Source organism: Rousettus aegyptiacus, unplaced genomic scaffold (genome assembly GCF_014176215.1).
Source record: "Rousettus aegyptiacus isolate mRouAeg1 unplaced genomic scaffold, mRouAeg1.p scaffold_m13_p_5, whole genome shotgun sequence".
Lineage (NCBI taxonomy): Eukaryota > Metazoa > Chordata > Mammalia > Chiroptera > Pteropodidae > Rousettus > Rousettus aegyptiacus.
The window spans coordinates 2,291,827-2,313,901 of NW_023416308.1; the positions used below are offsets into that span (position 1 = coordinate 2,291,827).

A 22,075-nucleotide genomic window follows, 5' to 3' on the forward strand; every position below is an offset into this window, starting at 1 on the left:
ACTTGTGATGGCTTTAAAATAAGTCTGCAAATCCTTCAACATGCGTGTGACGGACAGGGAGCATTGGATTCCCCTTCCCCTGGTTACGGGCCAAATAATGCGGTGCAAGGGACCCTGAGGGACTTCGAGGCCAGGTCATTGCAATGGACCGAATGCATTATGAACGAAAAGCATTTTAGGTAGCTCTGTGGAGAAATCGTAGACAAATATATTTTTTTAATATGAGTATCCAACAAGCGATCCTAAGTTCCAGGCAATAAAAGTCTACTAAGCCTTAAAAAAACTTATAAAATCGTTATCACTAAAAAGAAGTATGTCGGTATCAGTAAATGTTTGTATTTCGACAGGGTTGTCATAGAAATAATCGTTTAAAATCTGAAACGTTAAGGGAATGAGCCAAGCGCTACCTTTTATCAGTTCTGCTGCTTGCGACCTGTCGTTTCTGTTAAGATGACCCCGCGGAAAGCTGGGACGTTCACACTTTGCCTGGGATTTGCGTGTGCAGCCCTGCGCTGCCTCTAGGGGGCGGCATGAACGATGTTTTCGTCTTCCGACATTCAGCATTGCAGCCCCACGCCAGGTGCAGGAGACTGAGATCATTTCTGAAACAGTTTTGATTGGCAGGGTGAGGGTGGGGGACAAGGAGGAACCTCTCATACCAGTAATTACTGGCAGATGGCATCCACCGAGTCTGACAGCACTCTAGGCACTGCAAGTAAAGCAGGGAAGGGGAGAGAAAAAAAATATTCCCACAACTCTGCCCTCAGTGAACTTGGTCTACAGGGGGAGATAAGGCATGTGTGCATTTTCTAGATTTCAGCCAAGAATGCCAGAGGCTATCCGAGGAGCGGGCCCTGCCAGGCAAGGGAGTCTGAGAAGCATTCACGGACTTCGTCAAGACTCTGGTTGCAAGCGACAGAAACCCAACTCAAAATAGCTTGAGGGAAAAAAATAAAATAAGATAAAGTGTGTTGGGTCCCGTGCTGGAGAAGTTCAAGATCAAATTTTCTACCAGAAACAGTTACTTTTGGGTTCTCCGACGATGTCACCAGGAAACTCTCCCCTAGTCCATCTCTTAGCTTCGTTTGGCCCAATGTTGCTTAATTCGCACAAAGTTCCGGGTGCTGGATGGCTCCCCAGATGCCCCCGATGTTCTCCAGCAGATGGCATTCGCAGCTTTGTGCGGTCTGAGCCCCTTGAGTAAATCCCTTTGGACTGATATAATACCTCCGCGTGAGAAGGAGGTCGCTTCCGTTATCATGTCACAATAGATTGTCACTTAGTGGCCTTAATGAAGCAGCCTGCCCTATGGGGGGGACCACGTGGCAAGGAACAAAGGCCCTTGGTCAGCGAACAGCCCGTAAGCACTGAAACCCGCCAGCAAAAACGTGAGCACAGGCGCAGGTCCTTCCCCAGCCAGGCTTTCAGGTGAGACCCCAGCCTGGTGACAGCTCGATCGCAGCCTTGCCAGAGATCCAGAAGCAAAAGCCAACCCATGCCTGATCCCGGACCCGCAGAAACTGAGAGATGATAAACGTGCGCTGTGCGAGGCCATGAGTGCGTGGTAACTTGTTACACAGGAATAAAAAACGATAAATCCGGGCTCACATCGGGCGGCTTAGCCAGGCAGGCCTCGTCCCCCGCTCAGGGCCAGCCCTCACTGGCCAGCTTGCGACAGGTGCCCAAGCCTGATCCAATCCGTGAGGCCCAGGAGACGAGATGCTCTGATTGGTCGGGCACAAGTCACGAGCCCGCCCACGGAGAAGGAGGAGAAAGACCACGTGGTCTGCAAGCTGGGGAGGGGGTTCTCCCCCCCTCCAAAGGAATAAAACAAAAATCAGAGGAAGGCAAATATAAGACAACCATGCTCACGTGACAGTATTTGGATGTGACGTTATGTGATGAGCAGAGCCACAAAAATGAACGTTAGGGCACACAGTAGGTATTCAAACACTCGGTGAACGGAGAAGAGTATTAAAGCACCGCGAACATGTATTATTAAAGACCCGTGTGAATTCAATCAAGCACTGCGCTGAGGTCTCACACAGCTCCCATCGCACAGGTAAGAATGCTATGGCTAGAGGGGTGACATAGCTCACCCAAGGGCAAAGAGCTAGCGAGCGCCAGAGCTGGGGTTCGAACCCGCGCAGCCCGCCGCCTGCGTTCACGCCCTCAGTTTCAACGACGCGATGCGCTTGAAACAGCGACGGGCAAGAAGCTGGAGGCGGAGCAAAAAGCACGTAATCAAGCGGGGAGGGCGCGAACGCTGACAGGGCGAGCTCCAGAAGTTCGTTCCTCGCTCAGAACACTTACTTAAAAGTTCACAAAGACGGAATAAAAGGCGCGAGGAAACCTTAAAGGATGGGAAAGACTGAGAAAATCCCGGCACCTTCCTCCCTCGTGTCGTCCTCTATGCTCCAGCGAGAGAGAAGCCGAGTTCAGTCGCCCTGGTAAAATGATCTGAGATGACAGGCAAATTGATCAAGTAGGAAGACGAGGCCACTTTGGGGCGCGTGTGAGGGGAGCTGCCGCCAACAGCAAGGCCGGCGCCTCCTCCCCCCAGCACTTTTCCTCCTGAAATACGCAGACCCTCCGAACAGCTCGGCCCATAAATTTAGGAGAAAAACCCTTAAACTGGGGCGGGCGTGGGGGGGTGGTGGTGGGCGGAGGGATTAAAAAATACATCCTCAGGAAATAAAAATTTCATCATAAATTCATGGTGCTTTCCAGAGAGCCTCTTCCATTAGAAGCAAATGTGCTTATGCTGAGAGCTGCAGAGACGCAGATCGGGGAACTGGGGGGTGTCGCTTTTCTGTGACTGAGGCCCCCAGAACCTGGACGAAGGCCAGGAGGAGATCGGTGGGCCTTCCAGGTCCTCTGGAGACCATCGACAGCCGGGACTCCGGGGAACGGACCCCGGGAAGCCCCGAGGACCAGCCCCTCTCGGCAAGGGGCCTGGGTTCTCAGGAGAGCCCCCCGTCATGCCGCCTCCCCGTTAGCTCCACTTCCTCGGCTGTCAGTTCCTTCCTGTGCGGTCACTCAACCAACCACGCCCTGGCTTTCCTCAAGGGGCTAGAGCTCCGGGCTCGGTGCTGGTCTCTGCCCAGTGTTCCTGGTGGGTGGGGTGGACCGCTGCACATCTTCCCGAACCCTCTCTCCGTGTCTGAGGGATCCCCATCTCATGAGGCAGCAGGACATCGCTGAATACACTCTGATATTTCCACGCCATGAAATGCGGTACGGCAATTCAAAAAACGGGACAGTTCTATGTGGACATGAATATTGGGGAAGAGACAAGATGTGTATATGTTAAAAACGAACTTAAAACTGAGTAATATATATACACACATATATATATGTGTATATATATACACATATGTATATATATATGTGTATATATATGTGTGTGTGCATATATATATATACACACACATTTCCCACAGGGAAAAAATACAGAGCAAACCGATACGGACGATCACCTTTCAGAAGAATATGAAATTGTTCAGATGGGACTTCAGGCTTCTCTGTAATATTTTTTGAACTCGTTTTAGGTCTGACAGAAATAGTGTTATGCATTCACAAAACTGCTTTCGTTTTCCTCCTGGTACACAGAAAAACTCTGTTTCCCAGGCCTCTGCCTGAGGAGGCAGCACGGAATCATGCACGCGCGCACACGTGCGCACACACGCACGCACACGCAAAGACGAGTGTGATTCTAAGAGGCCCCAAAGGTTCACACCTTCCCTTCAAACGCTGTGCTGTCCCAGCTAAGGCATTCATGACTGACTAGTAATTACCCCCAAGCCATATCCATTTTCCCTTTCTTCCACATTAAAAAAAAAAAATGAATGAAAAAACAAAACTTGGATTTCAGCAACCTAAAACGACTGCATTTGCCCACCTGCCCACCACAGAAATGGCGCCACTCGGCCAAGGGCCACTTTGCCGAGGGACAGCCAGGCCGTCTGTCTTTTCACCACCTCGAACGATGCCGCTACAAATGATCTCGAACACGCAGCCTTAGCTACCGGTGCTTTTATTGGCTGAAAATGTGGGTTTCCCAGAAGTGGGTCCGCTGGGTCGGAGACTAAGTTCTCTTTCAGGGACGTTCCAGATACTCCACACTTTCAGCCAGAGCAACCAAAACATAGGCGAAACCCCTGGACAGTAAGGCAGCCCCGGGAGTTCCGGCTGCAGCCCGGAGAGCACCCGCGAAGGGCCGGCGGGACCCACACGCGAGGGCCCCCCAGCCCGGGCTCTCCCCGCCTCGCCCACTGGGCTCTCTTGGTCCAGGAAGCGGCGGATGTTCCCTTGGGAAGCCGGTCCTGCCTCTCTCGCTGGCAACGTGTCTCCGATTCCAGCTCCGGAGACAAGCCTCTGACTTATGTGTGGCCGAGGGGGTTCAGGATGCCATCCCCACAGCCACAGGCCCTGGGCGAGGGGTCGGCAGGTGCCCAAGCCAGTCCCGTAAAAGTCAGTCCCGGGATTCTTGCCGGAACAACTAGGAAAGGGACATTCAAAGAAAGTCTAAAGCTGACTGTGGCCAATTGTGCCACCGGTGGTGGGAGCCCATCTGAGACTCGGGTGACCACGGGGGGAAGGAGAACCAAGAGAGAAAGCGAGAGAACAGAAACTCTCATTCGGAGACGGGTAAGCCCCTGGAGCCAGCTATGCCTGAAGCTGTGTCCTCTTAGAACATCACAGCTCCAAGGAACACTAAATTTCTGATTTTGTCCCTTGCAACTACGAGAATCCAGACCGCCACAGCGACAGGCCCTTGCAAGCGGTATTTCATCTCCACGAGCGCACCCAAAATCTTAGGATTGAACAGTGAAGACGTCACAGACCTCGGCGTCACACACGAAAGGAGGGAGCTGTGCTCAACTTGAAAACAACCCAGTAAGGAAAAACACAAAGTCCTAAGACAGAGCCAGGGATCAGAGCTATCCCGAGTATAAAATAATGAACCGGTGGCTCCTTTAATACCAGTTTCCTCCACCAGCATCCCTACAAGTGGTCTTCTGAGCTGTGAGCCATCATGGAGCTTTGCCTGCAGAGCAAAAAATATCTTGCATACACACGCTACTATTTTTAAAATGTTACATAAATGCTACTGTAATTACCAAAACCCACTCGTTCAAAAGCATTTCTGAATTGATGGCAACTTTCGATCAATATGTTTTTCTTTCTCAAGCGAGGGATACCAAAACCACAGTTCTTCTCATTCAGACAAACTGGATAATTTTTTTGACATTTAAGAGGGGTTCTTGTTCTTGATCACAACTGTAAACACACGTTTACAGAGCATTCCCTGCTTGACCATATATGGAAAATTTTGTCTTTGAAAGGGCCAGAGAGTAGGTCATTTATTTAGGCTTTGGAGGTCCGAAGATCTACTCAACTCTGCCATGGTTTTGAGAAAGCAGCCATAAACAATGTGTAAACAAATAGATGTAGCTGTGTTGTAATAAAACTTTATTTACACAAACAAGTAGAGGGCCAGATTTACTCCACGGGCCACAGTTTGGTGACACCCGGTTTAAGAGGCGCAGAAGATGATAAGCACCGCGTCAGGATCCCAGGCCAGCACGAGATCAGACGGAATCCACACATCTCTAAAATGTCGTGGAAGGAGATGAAGGAAATTGAATCTGACTGACATAACTTTTTACCTACACATCTACTAAATAAAGCAAGAACACCTGTACTGGCAAAGTAACAATACTCTGTGCCAAAATAATGACATCATGAACACAGAAAGAATTCTTTCTTTGAATATTCGTGGTTCCAGCAAGAACAATGCAACCCAGTTCAGATCCAACCTCTACCTGCTGTTTCCAGGTGCAAATATCGTACCTGAGCCCCAGTTCCCTCAACTGTCCTAGCGGCATGATGAGGAATGGCCACCGCTTGGTGAGCACTGAGCGTGTGCTGGGCACTGTGTAAGAGCCGCAGTCTCTAGTCTCATTGGATCCTCTTAATTGTATTCTCGTTAATGACATGTCCTTACGTCCATTTCACGGGTGCAGCGACGGACTCAGCCACCTCAAGCTTCGCCCCAGGGCTGTTGGGAAGATCACAGAAAAGGCAAAGCCCAAGTCACAGATGTAAGTTCTGTCGGCTGATTTCATCATTAACAAGTAGTGATTTGGTCCCCACGCCAAGTACAGGGACAGGCGTACAGTTGGCACTCGGTAGACATTTAATCGGCAAATCCTTTCGAACTACGCCCTGAACGTCAGCGCTTCTCAGCCCCTCCACAGTCATCACGTGCCTGGACTCCGGCAGGAGCCCCTCTGAGGTCTCCGATGAGTGAAGCCACCGGCTCCGATCCCTGCCACCTCACCTGCTGGTCCCCCCTCACTCACTCGACGCAGGCCTCACTGGCCTCCTTTCTGTCCTTGAACCTGCCGAGCACGGGCCCACCTCGGGGCCTTTGTGCTGGCCGTTCCCTCTGCTTGGAACGCACTTCCCCAAGAGAGCCGCCTGGCTCACACCCTCCCCTCCGAGGTCTTCGCTCAAACGTCACCTTGGCGACCTTGCTTCTTGACGGCAAGGTGCTCCCTCTCTGCTGCCCCTGCGTCCCGGGTCCCCGCAGCACCTGCCGCTCGAGAACCGTCTCCCTTACGCATGCTGTTCGGGGTCCGCCTCTCCCCGCCTCGAAGCCAGCCAACCCCACGAGGACGGGGGCCTGTGTCCGCCGTGGCCCTGCTGTGTCCCCAGCTCCAGGGACAGTGCCTGCCGTAATGGGCACACGATACACAGGGCAGAGTGACCAAGGGGGGCGTGAAGGTGCGGGGCGGCCTGGGGGGAGGTTTCAAGGAAGAAGATCCACAGGGGGCGAGTTCGGGGCCTGTTTCGCACATGGGGAAACTGAGTCTCACAGCGGTCACAGGGCCAGACCAGTGCCCCCAGATCTCCCAGTTTTTCGAGAGAAGCCAGAAGCCCGTTTACTGACATCTCCCACTTTTTAAACGCCGGCAATTGACAAGAGACATCTGCAGGCCAGACGTGGCCCGAGGGTCAGCCGGAGGCTCTCCACCGGGCCCCAAATGTCCCCATTCCCTGCCACCCCGGAAGCAACTTTTTTGGCACAACGACATTTACAATCCAACACCACGCCACCCCCTCCCACTCCAGTGGCTTGGAGCAGATGGGGGAAGCACAGGGTCCCTCCCACCCGGCCTCCCGCCCGGGGCCTCGCGTCCCACGGCCCCTTGGCCCGGCCCCCAGCCCAGGCGTCCCCGCCGCCGCTACCCTGGCCCCTCGGCTCGCCCGGGAGAGCCAGCAGCCTGCGGCGGCAGATGGCACAGCCACAGAGAAGGGAAAAATACCAAGGCAGAGATATAAATACATCGGCAGCGCGCGGCGCGGAGCGGACCGGGCAGACAAAGGGAGCCTCGGAGGCCGGGCGCCCCGAGACCCCGCTGCGCCGGCCGGGCGCCCTCAGGCCCGCGGAGGCTGCCGGAGCCCCGGCCGCAGCCGCAGCGGCGTTTTTACGTGTCCATTTGCTCCGACGCATGAAAAGCCCCGGTGGGGAGCACTCGAGGCACAAGGCAGATCTCAGAGGCGGCGTTATCCACTGAGTCACCGACTCCGGGCCGGGAGCGCAGCTGTGATGAGTTAGGTCCCCCGACGGGTTAATCTAGGTTAACACCCGTGAAACGGCCCGGCGCAGGAGCACGGGGCGATTCCAGCCACTCCATCGCCCTCGGTAACAAAATACAGCAAATCAAATTGGACTCGATTGATTTTTATGTAACTATTTTGGGGCCAAAGCACGAGGCAAGGGTATCGACCAGTTAAGGAGTCAGGTGTCAGGGAAGGGAGTCTGGAGCCCCCCGGCCACGGACCCCCGGCGGTGCGGGTGAGAGGTGACGCCCCGATTCGTGTCCGAGGGACCGCGGCTTCTCTCTCTCCTACGCTGGGCTGGCAGAGGGGGCGTCGGGGGTGGGTCCGTCGGCGCTGAGTGGGCGGGAAGACACACACCGCGCGCCCAGGCGGAGAATAAAAGCGCCGAACAATGACCGCTTCGCCCTCCCTGTGGGCCTGTCGCGGCCTGCCCGGCACTGACGCATTTGTTTATCCATTGTTTTATTGTCTCACCCGACCTCAGCCTGGGGGGCCTGTCTCGTGTGTTCCCCCTGTGTCCCTGGTGCTTGGCACTGCCTAATATGTCTGCTGAATGAGTGCGTGAGTGCATGCGTGCGTGACCCAGCCGGCGGCTCGTGAGCGCGTGCTGTGTGCCAGGCCCCGTGCGAAGCACCTCGCAGGGGTCTGCACGCCTCCCGCCTGGCACGCCCTTCTCCGAGTCCGCACTTTCTGGCCATTTAGGTCTCAAGTGAGACCGCTGCCACCTCCTCCGAGAAGCCTTCCTGGACCGCCCGGGCGCGCTCCGCCCCAGCGCCTTGCGTTGGACGCGAAGAGGATCCATGTCTCCCCGGACTTTCCTGCCGGTGTGCGTCCTGGCTTCTCGTCGCACTGCCACAAGCCCCCGAGGTCGCAGTGCCTCGGCCTGAGTGTGGGGAAGCGGAGGCAAAACTCCAGCACGAGGAAGCCCCTAGGGCAGGCGAGACCAGAGTCGGGTGCTCGGGGGAGGCGACCCCGCCCTGCCGCTCAGGCCTGTGCTGTCTTCGACAGGTCCCTGCTTTCCCCCGAGCCTTGGTGTCTCCATGCGAGGACACATCCGAGTCCCTAACCTCTCCCTGGGCGGCTGCCCAAGACTCCACCGAAACCCCAGGTGGCCGAGGGTCCACCACCCTTCCCAGCTGCGGCTGCCACAGCCAGAAGCCCACCGGCCCTTCTCTCGTCACCTCTGCCCCCTCACCCCCAAAGGGACCACGGGCCGCGCCCCACAGCCCGCCTCACACCGTGGGCGCTCCCCAACCTTGCGACGAGATCAGCAACGGGGAGCGCGGGGCCTGCTCTAGGCTGAATGTGTGTGATCCCCGAAATCCACACATTGAAACCCGCCCCCCAAGGTCGATGGTGGTAGGAGGCGGGACCTTTGGGAGACGACGAGGCCGTGAGTGAGGAGCCCTCATGAATGACATTAGTGCCCCTATAAAAGGGACCCCAGGGAGCTCCCGCCCCTCCCGCTGTGCGAGGACACAGAGAGACCTGGGTTCTCGCCAGAAAGTGACATTCCGGCACCTTGGTCTTGGGCTTCTAGTCTCTAGAACTTTGAGAAAGAAACGCCCGTTGCCGGCCAGCCACCCCGTCTGTGGGTTCTGCGACAGCAGCCCGAGGAGATGAAGACAGGACCCAGCTCACAGGTGGGCAGACTAAGTCTCACAGACAGAAGGGCCAGGCCAGTGCTCCTGGCTTCTTCAGAGCCGGACCCCCGGGTCGCGACACTGACCTCTCCCGCCGTCTAAATGCTGGCAACATTCCGGATGTCCGGGGACCAGGCCTGGCCCACCTTGGCCTTCCTCACCGGCTCCGTTTCCCAAAATGCCAAGCCCTTCCCTGCCCATGCCCCCCGGGCTCCAGACCAAGGGGTCCGACACTAGAGGCCCCAGAATTCCCCAGAACGCGTTTCTCAAAAACAACCCGACTCTGCTCCCACCTCGAGACATGTCCCTGAATTTCCCGGGCCCAAACTGGTCTCAAATCCAATAAACGAGCCACGAAACTCAGCGCTCAGGGACACGCAGAAGGTCGCGGCCAGGAGCGCCGACTCTGAGATGACACACCGCGAGTGCCCTCCGTGCCCCGTCCCTTCGTGCCGTGTGACCTTGCCCAAGTCACGGCACCTCTCTGAGCCTCGGTTTCCTCATCTGCAAAATGGGCCAGATACAAGTCCTCACCCCGCTGGGGCTGCCGAGGACCCAGGGGAGTGAAACCTGCATGCGCAGGGTGTAGACCACACACCCAGCTCTAGATCCCACATCCGGGCCGGTCCTGGTGTCCTCTCTGCGTCTGAGGTGCCCCGGAGTGGGAGGGCCAGACGAGAGACCAAAAGCAGCGGAGGGGGACGGCTGTCTGCCTGACTCTCACCCTCTGACGGAACCGTCTGCTCCCTCGAGAGCACAGGACTGGAAGGTCCCTGGCTGCCCGCAGGGTCAACTCCAGTCTGTTCATTGCAATGGCTCTAACCCTTAGTTCATATTAATAGATGTATTAATTGCAGAATTGCAGAGAGGGAAGTAGAGAGAGAGAGAGAGAGAGAGAGAGAGAGAGAGAGAGAGAGAGAGAGAGAGAGCGCGCATTCGCACAGATAAGCAGAAAGGAACTAAAAGCCCCTCAAAGGCCGGCACATTGAAGGGACTCAATGACCAGCCCCCTCCACCACCACCACCAGAATGGCCACCAGCTTGTCCAGAAGTGCACGCCATTGCGCCTGGGCCGGAATCCCGACACCGTGTGGCCTCACGCGAGTCACTCAGCATCTCTGGGCCTTGACCTCCTCACCGGTCAACTGTGATCAGCGGGAGCATCCGCCTGCCGGAGCGGCGAGGGGTCCGTCCTGCTCATGGGATGGGGGGCAGCTTCGGACTTGCTTCCATTGCCACCCCGTCCTCATCCTCACTGTGACAGTCTGCTGGCTGCCTTTCTGGGTCAACGACTGGTATTTTGGCCACACAAAGCACCGCCATGTTCGTGACCCTGGAGTCACAGTCCCCAAAAGCAGCACACAGTGGGATTCCCTCCCCTGCGCAGGGTGTAAACGTCCTGGGCGAGTGTTTTTTTTTTTAAAGAGCGAGACAGTGTGTGAGCCACGAGCCACGATCTGACGCCAACACACCGCATGCCCCTGGGCCAGCCACTCGCCACGCCCGAGTCTCCTTTGCCCCGCCTGCAAAGTGGGCTGGTGAGGAGACGCTCCGAGACCCCTCTCTGCTCCAGAAGTCCACTCGCTCGCTCACTCGCGCTGGGGAGGAGCTGGCGGCGCCACTGTCGCCCCCGATGCTACGTGTGGTACGACGACGATGCTCGCCCCTCCCCGCGGGGGTGGGAGGCGAGGCATTCGCTGAATCCCACAGCGTCAAAGGGAGATGGACTTCTCCGGCCCCAGCAGAGAAGAAAGGAGCTACCCAGCCGCACACAACTGGGGGGGGGGGCACGACTCATCCGGGAACGAGGTCCCTGAAAAGGCTCTGCCGGCCCCGAGACCACCCGCCCAGACTTCACGCCAACGGGCAGGGGGTTTCTTTGGCTCCCTTGGATCAAGGGTACCGCCATGCTAATTGTTGGCTCCGAGCACGGCAGCTCATGCAGAAGCCCCACGCCCCCCAAGTTCTCAGCATCCGGGGCGGAAATGAAATGATTTACTCTGGGAACTCCCACCGTACGCCATTAAATCACTCGGGGAGGCGGCGGCATTTGCATACTGTTCCCCGCCGCCTCCCATCCCCGCCGCCTCCCATCCCCCGCCGCCTCCCAGTGCCCCCTCTCTGAAGGGCAACGCCACACACAGGCAGCCCCTCCCCCCCCATCACTATTGCAATGAGAGACAACCATGCCCCATGCCAAGGTGCCAGGCAGGGCTAAGAGCCTCTCTGCTTGAGTCCCCCCCCGCCCCCCGACTAGCAGGCTCTGCTACTCAGAAGGCGCCTCTGTCGGGGGCTTTCTGCCCACCCCGACTTTGTAGGACCCGAACATAATGGGTCAGTGATACAAGGCGCGTCCACTTTCCCCAGCGGGGACTGTAGCGGCACCGCTCATTTGCAAAGCCGTGGCACGCACAAAAGTGGCTTGAATAATGGGGCCCCCTAGTCGCTAAGCTGGGGGATTTGTGCTGACTCTTACCGAGTACTGTTCCATATGTTTAAGCGCTTGCAAGGCTGGAAGAAGTACACCCACCACAGTCTTTACCATGGCAGCTGCCCACGCAGGAGCGGGGAGGGGGTGCGCGCAGACAGGCCCTGTGCCGGGCGGCAGAGTGCATGTCCTTCCTCACCTCCGAACCCGTGCAGCGCCCCTGCCAGAGACTCGGTCGAGCGTGGTCAGCCACTCATGGCAGAAATGAGCCCCCAAATCCAGCCGGCTCTGCAGGAAGCCCCGGTTAATTCCCACGAACCTTTCAACCAACGGTAGGCAGCTAAGTATCTTTCAGGAATTTCAGCCTTGTTTTTTTTCCCCCCAGCTCTCCTAACTGGTGCTAAATATAGAGTTATCAAACTGTCTCTCTCTATGTCCCCAGTGGAGACTGGGGAAAGACAGACATGTGCGTCCAAGGGCCTGGCGATGACATGAGGGCTCGCTCACGAGCTGCCCAGCAAGGCGGCACGGCCAGCGGCTGGGCGGCCGCGGGCTTCAGGGTTGCTCCACCTTCCCGCGCAGGACCCCGGCCTCCCGGAGCCAGGCACACGCTCTTCCCACTGCCGGGGGAGGCGGCGAGGTGGTTCGCCGTGTTCTCTTGCAAAGCATTAGGCTGGCAGCCTCTCTGAGAGATACATACCCAACACTGCTTCCGGGCACATCCAGGCAAACGCGACCCCCACGGAGAAACAAAATAGAGACAAAACTGCGATGTTTTCAAGTCCGAGGGGCTGTGCATTTTGGGGGGAACAGGTCCCAGGGCCGTGGCGAAAAGGAGACAGCCTGGACCCCGGCGCTGGCCCCTCTCACGGCCGCCAGAGCCAAACGCTGAGAGCCAAACGGCCATCACGGCCGCTCGCTAGCCAAGCGGCTGGGAGATCAGCCACAGAGCGAGCGGGACACCATTCTTCCCCGGGGCTGAGCCAAAGCCGAGCGCCGATGGGTATCTCCCGCAGGCTTCCTCCCCGCCCAAGGTCTTATTAAATATTGTGGGTCACTCGAGGTCATCTCGGAGGAACACAATAATTACTTGTTCCATGCAAATGCATCACACGTGAAGTTAGCATACGGGGTTTGCTACTAACGGCAACCTTCCGAGACAGCTAAAGCTGAAAAGTTAAAGTCCTGTTTTTCTACTGCATTCTGAGCGTCTGCGCGGTTTGTTTGTTAAGAAAATGAGAAGAGAATTTCTAGAGCCACAAGCTCCCTGCTCCCAAATCACAGGTCTCCGTTCGAAAAGGTCTGGAGAACCGAGCTCCCCAAACGCACAGGAAGTCGCCGGGGACTGCTGGCGCTTCATCCCGGCCCTCAGGATTTTCTCCTCCGCTTGGAGTGGGGGGAGGGGAAGAATCGGCATTTTAGGATAAGCTCCCTCCAGAACCAACGCGCAGCCACACCGAGGCGGCAGGAAGCTTCCCAAACTCCACCGGGGACGGAAAATTCCTATTTTCCCTTTACCGTTCGCTGCGTTTTGGCGACAGCTGCGCCGGGGCCAGCGAGAAGCCCGGCTCCCCGGTACCCGGGCTCTGGGCGCCACCGCGTTCAGGAGGCCCTGAGCGCCCAGGGCCGCCTGGCCGCCTTGGGGTCAGCGAGCTGGGGCAGCCAGGTTCCCGGGAGGCGAGCGGCGGGCAGCGCCCCCGCGGGAGGGAGGCCACTGGTGGGGGGAAGTGCGGGGGGGGGGGGTGGAAAAAGCAAGAGAGCGCCGCGGGCCGCGGGGAAGGGCTGGGGACGTGCCAGGCTGCGCCGACACAGACGACCTGAAGGCTGGGGCCCCGCAGGTGTCCTGGGAACTCACGGCCCCGCGTCCGCGCGCATCGGGAAACCGAGAGAGAGGGGGTTCCCACCGACGCCCCGCCACAGCAAAGCCGCGCGAGAGCCAGGGCCTGGGGGATGGCGCCCCAAGGCGGGGCGGAGAGGGGGCTCGATTCCTGGAGGCGCGCCCCCACCCGCCCCGAGAGGCTCCGCGCCTCCGGTCTGCTGCCCCCGCGCGCCCTGAACGGATCCGCAGGGGAGCCGGGGGAGCAGTCGCGCGGGCTCGCGCCGGGCGAAGGGGTCCGTGCTGGGGACCCCTGAGCTCCCGGGGTCTCCCCGGATCCGTCTGAGTGCGGGAGAGGCGAGCTGCCAGGGACTTGAGCAGGAGGTGGCCGCCGCGTGCGGGAGCCAACTTTGCGCGCAGCGGTCGGAGACGGGGTCCCGGGGACGCGTTACCTGGGCACCGGAGCGCAGTCAGCGCCAGCAGGAGCCCGAGCGGCGGCGCCCGGGCCGGGGGCGGCATGGTGCTCGGCGCGCGGTGGGCGCGGCGCGCGGCTGCTCCTGTCGCGCGCCCGGCCCGGCCCGCGGCTCCCTGGAGCAGCCCCGGCGGCTACGCCCGGGCGCCGGGCATGGCTCGCTCCGCGGGCGCCGCTCTTCCCCGGGCGCGGGCGGCCGGCGCGCGCGGCGCTTCTCGGCTGCGCCGCTGCGCGCTCTCTGGGGCTCGGCCGGGCGCGGAGGGGAGAGGGGCGCGAGCTCAGCGCCCCGCGCCCTCGCCGGCGGCCCCGCACTTGGCCCGAGTTGCGCGGCCGCCGCCGCTGCCGCCGCCGCCGCCGCCGCCGCCGCGGCTCCTGCGCCCCAGCGCCCGTCCCATCCTGGTCGAGCCGCCGCCGCCGCCGCCTCTGCCCGCGCCAGCTGCCGGCCGCCCCCCGAGCCAGCGAGAGAGTGAGCGAGCGAGCGAGCGAGCGCCGGGGGGAGGGGAGGGGAGGGCGGGGAGCGAGGGGCGGGGAGCCCGGGGGCGGGGCCGCCGCCGGGGACGGGGCAGCGGGACGTGCCACTCCCCGGCGTCCCCGGGGAGGGGCTCCTGGCCGCAGAGGAGACCGCGGGGCGGTCAGGGAGGGGGCGCGCGGGACCGGGGCCGCCGGAGGGGCGACCTGCAGGGTAAAGTGCAGATAGACCCGGGCGCGCTCGGGGCGTCGCGCTGGGCGCCCCCAAGGTCGGGGGCTGAGCAGACAGGGGAGGGGCCTGGGGATGGGGCCGCGACGTCTTGAGGGAAGGTGTCTGCGGGGGACAGGGACTGCGAGGCTGAGCGCAGACAAGAGGTCCGGAGACGGATTTGGGGGTGCCTTGACGGAGGGGGGGCCGGGCTGGGCTCCCCGAGGCGGGGTACCTGAGGAGTTTCCACTCGGCACTAGGACGGGGCGGCTCCCGCGGGGGCGCGGGCCGGGCGCGGGCCGGGGCCCTAACACAGACCCACGGCGTCCTGAAGATGGCTGCCCAGGTGAGAAGCAGGGAGCCCGGGGGCACTGGCGCTGGAGCGACCGGACGCGCCTCGCCACTTGCCGCAGGGCGCAGGGGGCGCGGGCCTGAGCGGGTGGGACGGCGCCAGGTGGGGCGGAGGCGGAGATGCGGCCTGGGCGGTCAGTCTCCCAGCCTAGGGCAGGGTCTCAGCCGAGGTGGATCAAAAGTCCCGGATCTCCCTGGGCGCGCCACCCGCCCACCTCCAACCAGGGCAAGGCGACCCAGGCTCTGCAAAATGGATGGCTCGTGCTGGGTGCACGTGGGGCGCGCCCGCGGCCCTCAGATACCTTGGAAGTCGCCCCACCCAGCTGGGAGAGCAGGGGGCCTGCCGTGGGGGCACGCTGGGCTGGGGTCCTGGCCCGGCCCCATCATGACAGCCAATGGCTCCAGTGGTTGTGTTCGCCATGAAAAAGTGGGTCACACTCTTGGGAAGCGGTCAGTGAGGCACAGACGGGGGACGACTTCTGCGATCTGGAGTCTTGGCCCAGACTCTTGGCTCTGCCACTCTTTCTTTTGTCCTGCAATCTGGGGACGGGTCATTCAAGCTCTCAAGCCATCCGAGAAGCGGGCGCCATCGGGGCACCCACTGGTGTCCCAGATCACGCGTGGAAAACCCCTGACCTACGAAGTGGGAGAGCTCGTCTCGAGGGATCCGCGGTCGACATTATTATTCTCATCATTATGGCCATTATTATTATGTATCTGGTTTTCCTCTGCAGGCCCAGAGCTCAGATCAGAACAGTCCTCCGCCCCTCCCAGCTGGTGAGGGGAATGGTGGGGGGGGAGCACCTGCCTCATTAGTACAGACAAGCTCATTAGCAGAAGCGGCGCTCTCTTCTTAGATGAAAGAAGAAAGAAAGAGCTAGGGGCAGGTGGAGAGTCTGCAGCCCAGGTTAATTGCGAAACACAAAGAGACTTTCCTGTCGCAGCTAACAGGCTCCTCCTCAAGGAACTCAGCTGGGGCCGAGTCCCTTTTGGGCGCCCTGGCAAGGTCTAGGGTGCAGGAAGAGCCGACAGAACAGTCTGGATGGTGGTGGTGTCCTTGGGTCTGGCGTGGCCTGGGAAGGGCCCTCTGTTCCCTCTCTGTGGCCACCTTTCCAGCGGGGAGGATGAGCCCCCGGACGCTGCCGGGCCTTTCCTGGGACCATCTGCGGGGGCTACCACAGCCGCCTCTTCTTTCCCACCCCCTCATTCACGAATATTTGCGGAGATGAGCCCCTACTGTGTGCCAGGCCCGGGTGGGGTGAGGGTGAGAGAGAAGCTGAACGGAGTGGGTGCGCGTGCTCCCGCGGGACTTCTCCGTGGCAGAGGGAGGAAGCGCGCACACAGCCGACCACCGGGGGAGGCCGCGGCAGGGGAGTGGGCGGCCTGGGTAGCCGGAGTGGCCGAGGCCGCTTACGCCAAGGTGCCCCACGTGTCTGACCAGGCAGCGGGTCCGGGAGGCCGGGAGTCTGTGACCACAGACGAGAAGTCATTTTCTGGCAGGGGTGCATGGGGAAGGGTGAGCCAGTCCAGTGAGTCCCCAAGCCAAGGGTCACACAGTCTCAGGTGGGATGGCAGACAGATTGCCTTCCTCCTGCCCACTCGGGGCCACCCCATCGCATGCCACGTAGGCACCCCACTTCCCCAGGGTGGGCCCAGGGCTGGGGCGTGGGCACACTCACCTGCCCACCTGCGCGACCCCCCAGCTCCCGGCGCTGCAGCCACGCCAGCCTTCATGTCCCCACTTCCGTGCCTCTGCACTGGAAGCTTCCTCTTCCTGGCACACCTTTCCGGGGTCTTCCTACACCCCCCCCCCTTCAGATCTCAGCTCAAACCCTCAGAGAGGCCTCCCAGGACCAGGCCATCTTAAGAGACCCCCAACCCTCTGGCCCCGTTCACCTATCCTTCTAAAACTCGCTGTGGCGGGGCTGAGGTAGACAGGCTCCCCACCCTCGGGACCAAGGATGCTGGCGATGGCTGAACCAGAGGCCAGGGAGACGGCCCTGGCTCTGAGTGGCTCGTCCGTGGCCTGCTGTGTGAGTCCGGACAAGCACCGAACGCTGTCTGCACTCCTGTGTGGCTAGAGGTGAGCATGTCAGCCTGTCCTGTGGCTGGACGAATATTTTGCATATTAACCAGGCCCCCGAGTCTATACTAATGGGGGTATTTCTGGGGTCCTTCTGAGCGGGGAAAGACGTCTTCCCTGGTCATACGGCTCAGGACAGCAGCGACCTAGGAGACCCCGGGGCTGGGCAGACCCGTCTCCTCACTCCCACCCTATCTCCCCACCCGGCAAACCCAGAATCTCTCTCCCTGCGTGCAGATGGGGAAACTGAGGCCAGGAACGGTCGTGCCCCAGGATCTGTCAGTGTGGCGGGGCAGATTCAACCAGGAGCCAGCCTCGTCCCCGCCCGAGGCCCTCTGCTCAGCGCTGGCCTCGCCGAGGCGCGGCCACACCCCACCCACCCGGCCGCGACGGCCGCGATGCCCGCCCGCCGCGCCGCACCGCACCGCACCCTCTGCGGCCGCTCGGCCCCGCGCCCGCCGAGCTGCAAGGTAGAGCGCCACTGCCATCTCGTGGCCGTCGCTGGCACTGCGAGCCCGGCCTGAGCCGCAGAAGGGAGACCGCCGCCCGGGCAGGGGCGGGGATGGGGGTGGGGGGTGACGCAAGTGGGCGACCAGGCAGAGAGATTTCCCCGCCTCCCCCAACTCGCAGAGGCTTTAAAAGACCGCTTTATCTCTTGCACCCCCAATGGTTTCGACACTCAGGCGGCGACCCCCGTCGTGACCCACCAGTCGAGACGTTCTTTGCAAAGACCGACTTTGTTCTCCGCTGCAAATAGACTTGTTTAGCTGAAGCCGCCACTGGCTTACTCGCCAGGGAGCAGAACAGACCAGCTCGGATGGCGGTCCCCCCGCCCCGTGAACAGTGGCGGCGGGGGCGGGGGCGGGGGTGGGGATCCTCGAGACAGCAGTGGAGCTCATGTACCTAGAAAACCAAGAATGGTCCATTTCGGGGCACACCTGGACACCTGGACCGGTGGCGGACGGAAGGGAGAAAGAAGTGAGCCCCAGGCCTCGGGCATCCCCTGTCCCCCCGCCTCGCCGTCCCCTCCTCAACCGCTCAGCAGAGCTGCTGCCGCCGCTCGCCATCGTGTGTGCAGGCAGGTGAACTTCACCGCTGCCGGTCTCCAGCGGTGCCTCGGCACGTCTCGCTCGCGGGAGTTGACGGAAGGGCAGCGCTGGGCACGGGGGCGTGTCCCATGAAGAGTGGCTGAATGAAGGAGAGGAGCTCGGGCTTGGAAGAGAGAGTAAGGGCTGAGCCCTGGGGAAACTGAGAACAGGAGGGGCTGGAGACCCCTTCAGGGAGAGTCCCCCCCAGGTGGGAAGACTCCCGCGGAGAATGGCTTCCCCGCGTGTGTAAGCCGAAAGCGCCCCAGACAGCGGCCCTATAGCCTCCCAGCAGCCGTCGGATACCCCGGGGGTGGAGGGCGGTGTGGGAAAGCGGCCTGGGGTGAGGACGGCAGAGGGTGGGATTTGGGGGCACGTTTAAACCCTGCCGGAGCAGAACAAAGACCAGCACGCAGCACGGGCCAGACGGGCTCTGCTCTAAGCCCTTCCCGAATTTTTATTGTGATAAAATTTGCCGCTTTAACCATTTTCAAGTATACGACTCAGTGGCATTTAGTTCGGGCACGAAACTGGGCAGCCATCACCACTATCTGGCTCCAGATTTTCCTCACCCCAAACAGAAACCCTGTCCCCAGCTGCTCCCCGCCCATCCCCCACCCCCGCCCCTGGCAACCACTGACCTCCTTTCTTTCTCCACGGATTTACCTATTCTGGGCATGTCACGGACTACGCAGTCTTCCGTGTCTGGCTCCTCGCATTTAGCGTTTTCGAGGTTCGTCCTTGTTGTCATGTGAACCTGTACTTCGCTCTTCTTCGTGGACTCAGGCCGCTGTGCGGATGGGGCGCGTTGGTTCGCCCATTCGCCTCCTACTGGAGACTTGGCTTGTTCCCTCTTTCGGCTGTTACGAACAGTGCTGCTATAAACACAAGTGTGAGTTTTTGTCGAAACACCTGCTTTCGGTCCTTTTGGGCTTGCACGGTTTAATTCACTGACTGCTCACAACCACCCATTTGTTTTAGGATGCAGGAAACAGACACAAGTGTTAAGTGACCCTCCCAGGTCGTGCTGCTAGCCAGCAAGCAGCAGAATCAGACTTGACCCCAGGCCGTCTGACTCCAGGGCTCCTCCTCCTTCACCCACCATTGCCTCGGGCACGACCCAGGACCCCCCAGAAGCTCTATGCAGCCTTATCTTCCTTCCCACCAGGCCCTCAATCGGTTCAGGTGACAATGTTCCCAGCCCTGGGGGTAGGGGGTGAATCCTGACAGATGTCGGCCAATCACAGGCATGTGACCCGGTTCTGACCAATGAGGTGTAAAGGGAAGACTGCTCTCCTTGATCAGCCGAGCGATGCCAAGGGCCCTTTTTCCCATGCTCCCCCTTTCCTGGCATCTCGTAGAGCAGAGGTGTGACAGAAGGGCTCTGGCAGCCTCTTTTGACCATGAGGCACCACAGTGCCCAGCATCGACTACAGACGGCAAAGCAGAGGGAGAGCTCCCGACGAGATCCTTGAGCCACGGTGTCAGACCCACAAGTGCCGCCTCCAGACTTCCCGTTCTTTCAGAGGATAAACCGGATTGTTTAAGTGCTGCCATCTAGACATCTATTACTTGCAATCCAGAGCAGCCTCATTGAGGAGAAGCCCAAACGAACTACGATGCGTATTTACCGCTCGCCAAAATAACTTAAGTCAAGTGGTAGGGGAAAAATACAGAAGAGTGTATTTCCTGTATACTGACCTTGGGAGGGTTAAATTACTTTTCAAATTATGTGTTTCTGGTAGAAACTCGAAGGTACAAATATTGAAAAACATTACCCTTACCCGTCAGAGATAACCACTGCTAATACTCTCGTGCATTTTCCAGTCTCTCCTCTATACATATTCTATATATAATTTATTGAAAATGGCCTCACATCCTACATATTATTCTAATTTGCTCTGTGCACTTAATTATATATTATGAACACCTTTCTGTGCGATGTAAGTGTTTTTCTATAGGACAATGATAACGTGAGCGACCCCACTGTTGGAAATGCCATAATGCGTTTAATCAGTTTTCACGTTGCCAAACGTTTGAGGGCGTTCACCATTTTCCACTGTTACAAAGCCACAGCCATGTTCCTGCACCATTCCACGTGGGCACGATTCCTTCCTCGGCGTAAGTTCCTAGAAACGGATTGACAGGCGAAAGCGCGGGCCGCCCCGTCTGTCTCACGAGAAGTGCCTTGCGAGACCGATCTAGACTCCTGTGGGTGCCTCGTGGTCCCCGTTTGCTCAAACCTGGGCTTGAGGTCTGCAAACGCAATCCTGTTTGTTTTATTTATTCATTTTTAATATACGCTCTCCGGTTTATGCAATTAATAAAAGATTTCCCCTTCGGGTTAGTTCATTATGCATGACGGATTTGTAAATATCGAGGAGATAGATGGTCGCAATGAAACTTTGAAATTCCGTGAAACTCTCACTAGTCGTAGTGTTAATGTCACTTAGGATCATGACGGCTTAATCCACCGCCTTCGGTGAGATCCGGCTGGAGGGACAGGATCGTGTCATTGCCAGGAAAATGGGTGGGCTTGTCCCCTCTGCGTGGTTCTCTGTCTTGTCCACGTATGCCTGCGTTACACTGTTAAGTATTTTTTACTTCTCTTGCAAATTATATTTATTCCCTACTCTTTGGTTAGGAGAGCTTCCCGTGGGAAGATAAGAGCATGTCGGGCCGCGCTAGGAGTCATGCTAACGAGCTTCTCGGGGTTTACAGAGCTACGCAGAGGTGCAGGACAGGCTGGGGTGGGATTGTGGGCGTGCCAATCGGAGAGACGACAGCAGTGCTGGCCGGATGTGGCCGCGCCTGGTCCTGTCCCGCAGGAGCAAGTCGGAAGCAACCGGCTTGTCAGATCATCACATTTGGCCGACACGTGGCCATGAGAGTCCTTCCCGTCCGGAACCCAAGGGCTCCGAACAGTGTTGTAGTTTATGATGACAAAAACCTAAGTCAAAAGGGATTTACGGACTCAAGTAATACGAGTGTCCATGGCTTCAGGCTTGGCTGGTTCCAGGAGCCCAGTGTCCTCCAGAGCCTATGTCCACAGCAGAATGGCAGGAAAGGAATATCGCTGGCCACAGTGAGGTCACATGCTGGTCCCTGGACCAATTTTTGAGCTCAAGGGGATGAATACGCTCATTGGCCAGGCCGCCCTCACCTCTGAGCCAGGACCCAGGAGGGGATGGGCCTGCCAAACCTCCCAGCCTGAGGGGCGGGGGGCTGGGCCCCCAGCAGAGTGGGGACGCGGAGCTGCTCTGTCGATTTGGGGGATCCCGCCTCCCCGCTGCCTTCCCGCGCGCCCTGTGTCCTTCAGCAGGCACCAGACAGACTCGACGGTGATGTTTATGCCTTTAAGAACGCAAAAGAAAAAATGTTTAAGGTGGCTGCGTTTCCTTAAGCATGTTTGCACTGAGCGAGTCTGGCATTTTGAGCCCTAGAGCTGGGTTACCCCGATTCCTCACAGCGGGTACCTCTGAGGAGGGCGGGCGGTCTCGATCACACCGCGGGCAGCAGTCCCAGAGGAAAGTGCAGGCCTCGGGGTCGCTGGCGAGTTTTCGGCACGGCCAGGCCCTGAGGAGAAACCGCCATCGGCCGACCAGCTGGCCAAGGGCACTCCTCAACGCCGGTCACCCGAACGGGGTCACCTTTGTCTTTCTGTGTGTGGAGACCTTCCCATGTGACAAACCATTTAACCCTCCCGGTGCAATTGCGGGGGGGGGGGTTGGAGGTTACCCCCATTATACAGATAAGGAAACCGAGGCTCGGAGTTTAATCAATTTGCTCCAAGTCATTCAAATGGCAGAGCTGGAATTTGAAGCAAGACCGAGCTGTGCCCAGAGCCCTTTCTGAGCACCCCGCCCCCCATGCTCTTCCTCGGCCCCTT

The 22,075-nt window shown here is 59.1% G+C and overlaps 1 protein-coding gene across 1 annotated transcript in view; it reads right to left on the reverse strand.

The window, feature by feature from the left end:
• TMEM132B (transmembrane protein 132B) overlaps positions 1-13,334 on the reverse strand; it is a 185,868-nt gene extending 172,534 nt beyond the window's left edge. The window contains exon 1 of the mRNA XM_036220934.1: positions 12,404-13,334. Coding sequence (XP_036076827.1) covers positions 12,404-12,425 — 22 coding nt within the window. The 5' untranslated portion in view covers positions 12,426-13,334. The remainder of the gene's footprint in view (positions 1-12,403) is intronic.
• Between the last annotated feature and the right edge of the window lie 8,741 nt (positions 13,335-22,075).